General features: G+C 47.9%; 1 protein-coding gene across 1 annotated transcript in view; it reads right to left on the bottom strand.

Moving 5' to 3' along the window:
- Nucleotides 1-8,419, bottom strand: part of LAMB4 (laminin subunit beta 4) — a 91,114-nt gene that overhangs the window by 40,561 nt on the left and 42,134 nt on the right. Inside the window, exons 11-13 of the mRNA XM_019509398.1 lie at nt 5,473-5,652; nt 4,089-4,198; nt 1,698-1,777 (exon numbers count right to left, since the gene is read on the bottom strand). Coding sequence (XP_019364943.1) covers nt 1,698-1,777; nt 4,089-4,198; nt 5,473-5,652 — 370 coding nt within the window. The remainder of the gene's footprint in view (nt 1-1,697; nt 1,778-4,088; nt 4,199-5,472; nt 5,653-8,419) is intronic.

The raw sequence follows: 8,419 nt of genomic DNA, 5'->3' as shown, positions 1-8,419 counted from the left end.
CCCCCCTTCCCCCCCCCCCCCCCCCCCCGCCCTTTTGTTGCCTCTCACTGCTCCCAAAGCTCCCCCAATACTGCTGGTGACACTCACTGCCCCATAACAGCCTACTCTTGCCCCCCCCACAGCCCCTGCCCCCCAGGCCTGCTGGAGGGGCCCCCAGCTGCCAGGGCTATGGGGCCAAGGCCCCAAGTCTGCAGCTCCCTGCCCCCAACAGCAGGCAGCTGCAGCAGAAGCAGCATGGAGCTGACTCCCCCACTGATGCTGCCCGCTCAGGCAGGGATGGGGCTGGCTCCTGGCTCCTCTCCAGCCCTGCCAGTGCCCCCCCAGCCATGGCCTGCAACCCTCCAGCCCTGCCAGAGGGGCCCCCAGCCCCCTGCAAGCCCCACTTACCACACAGTCTCCAGGAAAAGAGTGAGGCTGACTTGAACCATGGCTGACTGAGAGTCTCAGGCCCTGCCCTTCTCCTCCCCCTCCCCCTCCGGGCAGGGCTGGGGGTTTCCTGCCCTGTTTGCAAACAGCTTTTGTAGGCTGGAGCTCAACCACCCTGCAGAGCTGTTTGCAAAAGCAGGGAATCCATGGGTTTCTCTGCTAAAAGGAGAAATCCGTGTTTTCTCTGATAAAAAGGGGAAATCCATGGTTTTCTCCATTTTTGTGTGGGGAATGGAAAACCTGGATCCCTGCATCATCATTCTACCCATTCCAGAAGTTGAAACATGCTGGGTATTCACTAGTTTTGACTACTGAATTGTGAGCATATGAGCAGAGCTAGAAAAAAGCCAGGGCAGAGTGGCACCTTAGAGACCAACTAATTCAGAGAGACGTACACTTTCTTAATCAGCTGTTTAATTTATCATGTGCCCATGAATATAGTAAACCTACTGTTGCATGGGTTAAGTTTATATATGTTAGTGTCTGCTTTCAAGCAGTAGAAAAGACTCTAGCTGAACAAAGTCTAGGCCACTGGTATTTGAAAAGACTGGCTGCCTATGCATATATTAGGCAGCCTATATTCTAATTAGAACACCGCAACGTGGCCTCACCATCGTGTGTATAAGCCCCCACACATTTTAAAATGGCTGTGGGGGCACTTTATCTAAGCCTTGTCTAATGAGGTTAGATAAAGTATCCCACAGCCATTTTTAAATGTGCAGAGGCTTAATAAACATGACAGGTGTTTTAATTAGAGCAGCTCGCCAAGAACTGCTCTAATTAAAATGCACCCCCAAGCATGTGTATGGGCAGCCATTGGTTCTAAAGCTAAGCATTTTTTAAGTAAAAATAGCTCTGTACATGTGAAAATAAAGCATTTTTAAGTTTTCAAACACCAATGACAAATCTCAACTTCAAAAACATCATTCCTATCTAACTGCACAAAACTGGGGGACCTGTGTCTCCAGAGTTGAGTCAGAATGGTTTGTACTTTTTCTCAAAACAATCTCGATACTTAATGGTTCAAAGTTTGCTTTAGAGAAAGAGACAAGATTTTCAATCATCCTAAGACTCCATTTAAACCTCACTAAAAAATTTACAAAAACTTACACACCAGAATGATTTTATATTGTTCACATATGATGGAACTGTGTCTTTAAGCTATTTGGTCTCTCCATTTACACTGAGAATCTTATAACCCAACTAGATTGGCATAATATTTCATAAAAATTAAAGAACTGGATGAAACTTCAAAATGGGAACTAACTTACAGGCTATTGTAGGCTCCACCAATGTCACACTCACATGGAGAACAACCATACAAACTATTCTCAAGTCCCCAATATCCTACCTATGAAAATAAAAGAAAATACATTGATTTTTTTCATTGTAAATACTTAAAAACTTGAATTACAACTGGAAAACAATTCTACTTTGATTGGGAATATACTTTACTTAGTGAACATTTCACTGAGGCAGTTACATGTGTAAAGTTATGCATGTGTGTAAATATAGTCAGGATTCAAGACAAAAGAAAAACATATCAGTAAACTACACAATACTGTAACAAAATTGAGTGGAATATTACTAAATAATTTATCTGACATGTTTCCCTGACTGTAAAGTATCTGCATAGTGCAATATTTTGCACTTTTTCTTGTGTTATGTGAAAGCAGTACTGGAGCAAAGAAGTTTGGTGCCCACAGCAAGCCCGCAGAGGTAACCCACCCTTGCCCTGCCTACACAACTGGGGGGCACATGCCCCCCCATGCTTGCCTGGGAGTGCACACAGCAGCGGGAGCTGCCCTCCCCCTGTGCCCACAACCCCCAAATGAGCCGCTAGTGGCTCTGTCCCGTGCCCCACCCTAGCTGGGCAGCACCTGTTGGCGCCCCCTTAATTTCAGTGCCCGGGTCAGACACCCCACTCACTGCCCTCCCCCCTTGCTCTGGCACTGTTTGAAAGCATTTAAACATTTCAGAGTTATTTTAACTTTAGGATCGATAAGACTTATTGTTTATCTAACGCTTGAGATTCATTACTGTTGCTAGGTTGATTAGCTGTAACTGGTCAGAGAAGCCTCATGGTACAGTTCCTGCTCCTGCCAGGAGGGGTGTTCAAACAGTAAAGAAACAAGGGACATATCATTACTTAAACAGCCAGGTAGTGTGCAAGCACTTACAGTTTGAACTCTCCCCAGTGTAAAACTCAACATTTGATTTCCACGGATATTTGCAGATGGGATTTTGTAATTTATTTTCTTTCTCTGAGTGCTGATTTCAATCAACTGGATTGCACAAGTGTTCACAAAAAGTAAACATAAAAACTCCTAATTATACATGAAGTGAGTCATTTAGACTTCCAAGTGAAGAATCATATTCTTTGCAACAGGTATCCAATCCTAACTATTTACTATCTATGATTTCAGCAAAAACAGTACAGTAGAAATGGGCACAAGCTGCCAAGTTTTGTTATGATACTGATTATTATTTATTTGACTATTTATTAGATTATGAGTTGTTTTACAAGAAGTTAGATCCATAGTCACTCAGGAGTATTCTTGTGAGGAGATGGCAATTGTCTTCCAGTCAGGTTATCTGGGATGCTGTAAAAACTGTTGGTGTCAATAATAATAATAATCTTAAGACAGTGAAATTTTAGTGGAGTCTGCTGGGGAATGGCTTTGAGCATTTCTAATAAAGTCAACAGGGTTATAACACTTCTTGGGTTACGTCATCTCAAGACTTGATCCTGTTCTGCTGAAATCATAGAAATTAAGGGCTGGAAGGGACCATGAAAGATCATTGAGTCCAACCCCCTGCTCTGGGCAGGAATATTGCTGAGATCAACTGATTCCAGCAAGGTGTCTATCCATTCTCCTCTTGAAGACTTCCAAAAGCAAGGATATTTCACTATGGACCTCATTAAGAGAAGGAACAGGGTGTAAGACATAATTAAATCATAAAGGGCACCCGTGAAGACCAAGTTCTTCAGGCTACACTACATCAGAATTGGTGAAGAGCCTCAGCTGGTTGCTCTTATAGTAAGGACCGTTTTTACAATACATTAGATCATAGTTTCTCAACCTGTGGTATATGTATGGGGTACGTGAGACACAGGCAAGGTGTACATGGGTATACCAATACTCTCTCTCGTGCCCTCTTTTCCTCTCTAAACTATAGCAAAAAATTCGGTGCGTCGCACACTGCACAGCGCTTTAAATTCCACAGTAATAATTTGGCGCTTAGGGGATCAGGCCTCCCAGCTTTGGAAAACATCACCTCTAGCTCACATACATACTTGAGTTGTGCACCCCTGGTGTAAAAGGTGGGAACCCTATCCACACCAGATCAGACATCTGTTATATCGCAGCCTTATATATACATCCCTTCTTCCAACATATAGCACACATTAGTCTGTAAATATAAAATCCCCTGGAAAATTGAGTGTTGGGGTACTTATTAAAATTTTCAGAAGTTAAGGGGTACTTGCTACTTAAAGGGTTGAGAAACTGCATTAGATGACCTATCTGCTATTTCCACTCAGAATTGTTCTGTATTCTCTTTTAACAAGGAGAAAGGAGATAAAAGAGAGGAAAGAGCTTAGAAAGCATGTGATAGAAGGTACTGTATGAAGCAACAGTGGAAGTCTGCTGAATACATACAACGCATTCTTCACAATGTCTCCCAGTGGTGAACCGCTGGCAGAGGCACTCTCCAGTCACTGGGTCACAGATTGACAAAGACAAACTACCAAAAGGATTACAGTTGCAGGCTGTAAGGAAACAGGACCACCTCTGTTAGTGCCATTGCCAAAAAGAAATCCTACATTTACATTTGCAGTGAATTCACAAACAACCACTGCTCTCCGCTGGCTGGAGATCACACTGCAGAACAACACCTGCTGAATTCAGTTAGCCCTTAGCAGACTGGATATTCCTTAGGGATGGATAATTTTCTTCAGGTATTTTTGGTGGGAGTGATATCAGGAAGTGCTCTGCTTCAGAGCAAAGGATGACTGGCAAGTGGATCAGACCCTAGGAAGAAGTTCTGTAAGGATTTCTGCTATGGTCCTGCATTCTTTTTCAACCCACACATTATTATTTTCATTTTTGCTAAGATGATCCTTTACCTACTTAACAAATATTTACAATAAAGATAATAAGTGCAAACATGTTCACAAAAATCAGACAGTGCTTGAGGTGAAGGGCACATACTTTTCTTTAAAATTGTCAAAGAAATGACTGGCTGAAAACTCTCAAGAGTAGTGCAGACAGCAGCCTGTCCACTCTGACACCCAGTGCACCATCTCTGGAATACACTTGCTCTGTAACAACAGAAGCACCCTGAATCATTCCTCAAGGACCCTTCTCACATAGCAGGGCAGACCTTGCTTGTTTGGCATCTGCTCCAGGTTGATGTACATAGAATTTATGTTAACTGGATTTTTTTAACCCTATACCTTAAAAGTATGAACAGAATATTGCCCAATAGATTTGGGGGACATAGGCTTGCCTCCTTGGTAGATGACTTCAAAATTCTTTTGAAAAAGTAACCCAGGTCATGACTTTGCAAGAGATGATATAAGGTGCTTGTAGTGTGCATTTGTCTGCATCATTAATCATTAAAATGACAGCTAAGCATTGCAACTTTGGATAACTAAGGTGTTGCCAGTCAGGAAAGAGATACATTGCCAGAAGGGTGCTAGGCACTGCACTCATAAAACCCATCTCCTCTATGTCTGATTCTCAGTAGACTCTTTTATGATGACGAAGACATCCTTTGCCTTATTTTTTTATAAGAAACATAATTACTAATCATCTATTTAGAAGCCCTTCTACTTGAAATAAAAAATTGCACAGATTGTTTGAGGTACTCTGTTTAGTAAATCGCTAGTGTATTTCCAGTCCTGCTCCTCTTTGTTTCAGATACTGCACCAATCACATTGCCTGGAAATGAAGTTTAAAGTATGCAATATGTATGTAATTTTTAACTACCTCTCATGGTTAGAAACTAAGTTTTGAAAGAAAAAGGTGGCAGTTCACATACACTGACAGCCCAGAGGATTGCTGCTGCTCAGCCCATAGTAGTTTGGCTTGCACTTGTCACAACGGATTCCTTCAACGTTCTCCTTGCAAAGGCATCGACCAGCAAGACTTCCAAGAGTGCGGTCTGTGTGGCTTTCACACCGTCCACTGTATAATGTACCTTCTGGGTCACAGTCACAGGCTACAAACACAAACAGAAACATGAAAAGAATAACTTCAGGCATAAGAATCTATGTACACATTATATCATTGCCATTAATTAAATATTCGTATTCTGACAGTGCCTAGAAACCTTAATCAAGGCAGGATCTGCATTATGTGAAACACTGTACAAGAAAAGCCCCTAGTTAAGAATTCTGTGAAGGGCTTCCAGACAATGCACCCTGATGTGGGAGGTACTCTGGCCTTGAAGAGAGACACAGTAGGCACGTCTACACATGCATTTGCTGCAGCACCAGTTTACTCAGAAGTAAATTACTTGTGAATAAACAGTACCGGGCAGGTGTCTACATGTGTAGGGAAGCACCAATCTGGTCCCGTTTCCCAGGGCCCTGAAATAGGCCCCTGCTGCTAGCAGGGGGAACTCCAGGCCTCTGGCAGCAACGGCTAGCATCCCCTACTCCTGCTGGCCACTGCGTTGGCCCTGATGACCTACCACACTGAATGCTGCCTGGCCCACAGCAATCTCACCCCTCCAGCTCCCCCACATGCAGCACCTATCTGTATCTGTCCACCAACCATGCGCCATCCCAGGGCTGCTGCCATGCACCTGGACCCAACCTGGCTGTCTGGACCCCACCAGGGACACTGACAACAGGCTCCAGGATGCCAGCGCTGGGGCTACCCTCGCCCTTCTGGGCCTCCAGCCCCACTGCCTCTGGGCCTGCCAGGCCACCCAGGACTGGTGGCGGCACATTGTCCAGCACACCTGGGACAACAGGCAGCAGCTGGAGGCTGTCAGGATGGCTTGGGCCACCTTCAGGGATTTCCTAAAGCAGCTCCAGCCACATCTGGAGTGGCAGGATACAGCCTTGCAATCGCCTCTCCCTGCAGACACCTGGCTGGCCCTAGCCCTGCTCAAGCTGGCCATGCCCATTGGCTTGCAGTATGTTGGCCACCTGTTTGGCATGGGCTAGGCCACTGCTGGGGAGGCCATCCTGGAGGCGTGCAGCACGCTCCAGGACGTGCTGGGGGACACCGTGCTCCATGTACATGACACCCTGGTGGTGGTAGCAGGGTTCCATGCCCTGGGATTCTCCACTTCATCGAGACCCTGGACAGGACCCATATCTGTCACTGCCCGCCCCATGGAGACCACCCCTATTACAGCCAGTGGGCTTTCACTCTGTGGTGGTCCAGGCCATCGTGGACCAAAGTGCCTTCATTCACGTGAGTGCTTGCTGGCAGGCAGCACCCATGATGTCCATGTGTTCTGAAACTCTAGCTTGCTGGGCCTGGTGAAGAGTGGGTACTTTGCTTTGTACTGGGGGTACTAGACCTGCAGCTCGGCGCTATGGTGGTCCCACCCCTCCTCACCAGGGGCCCCACCTACCTGCTCCTCCCCTGGCTCATGAAGGCCTACACTGGCCACCTGGACCCCCACCAGGCCCACCTTAACAGCTGCCTGGGCCAGACCCATGCCCTGATGGAGTGTGCATTCGGGTGCCACAAAGGCCACTGATGCACCCTCACTGCCCATGTCAAGTTTGCTGAGGACAACCTCCCCTGGGTCACTGTCACAGCCTGCATGCTGCATAACATCTGTGAGTCCCAGGGAGAGCTCTTCCATGAGGCCTGGGAGGAGGAGCAATGGCAAGCAGAGGATGCCTGGCAGCAGGAGTGCCTCCTGCGGTGGCAGTGGTAGGCACCCCTCCCCCCCCCTTCCCACAAAGGTCCCAGCACAGCCACACACTCACCGGGGGGGCCAGGGCACTAGAATTGGGAGGCACTGGCTGACCACCTCCTCCAGCACTCTGTGCTCTAGGCTACTTGCACTGCCACCCATGGACCCCCCACCACCTCAGCCCACCCCCAGCACCACACTCACTACAGACACATCTCAGAAGAACAAGTTTTTATTTCCCTCACATCAACCACAGCCCCCCCCATCTCTCCCCAACAGAGTCCCACTCCCTGCTCAACAAACAGAGCCCCTCCATAACATACCCTACCTACCAACAATAAAAAACCTTCCTCCCCTGAAAACTATGTACAATGTTATTTGTGTGCCATCCTGGCCTGCCTTCCCAACCCCGTTCCCAGAGCAGGACAGGCCAGGCTCCTGGCAGCACCCGCTGCCACAGCTCTAAGTCCCATTTCCCTCCCTGCCTCTCACAGGCCAACTGCTCTGCTGTGCTGCCACCCAGCCCACGGTGCCCAGGCTCGGGGTGGTGCAGGGCTCCCAGAGAAGTAGGACAAGGAGCCACCTGTGCCTTTGCCCTCCCTGCAGAAGTATTCTCTAGGGAGGTGCCAGCCACTCCTCATGGCGCTTCTGTGCCCTGAGTGTGCGTCCCGGGCAGTGTGCAAGGAGCTGTTCATGCAGACCAAGGGGTGCCCAACCCACTATGCCCTGCTGCCGCTGATGGCCACGGTGCCCCAGGTACATTTGTGCACCTGGCATGGAACCCTGAGATACGATGGCGTGGGGGGCAAGCCTGGGCTGCCCCACAACTTACACTGCCATCTGGAGGGCTACCTGTGGCTGGGCTACAAGTCCCTACTGCTGAAGAAGACATCACTACCAGCATTGATGCACTCCTTGGCATGTGAGAGCCTCATGCCTGCTTAGCTGTGGGGACATGGGCTGCTTAATAAGGGCTGCACCGTCTCCTGCCTCCCTCATGCTGGGAAAGGGTGGGGGGAGCCCAAGGCCAGAAGAGTGTGGGTGGGCCAGGTAGGGAGGGGGGGCAGGGCCAGGGGCAGGAACAGGGGCAGAGGCAGGGCCTGGG

This window comes from Gavialis gangeticus, unplaced genomic scaffold (assembly GCF_001723915.1).
Source record: "Gavialis gangeticus isolate Ggan-Ray unplaced genomic scaffold, GavGan_comp1, whole genome shotgun sequence".
Classification (NCBI taxonomy): Eukaryota; Metazoa; Chordata; order Crocodylia; family Gavialidae; genus Gavialis; species Gavialis gangeticus.
The sequence above is the reverse complement of the archived record's forward strand: the minus strand, read 5'-3'. Positions and strand labels throughout refer to the sequence as shown.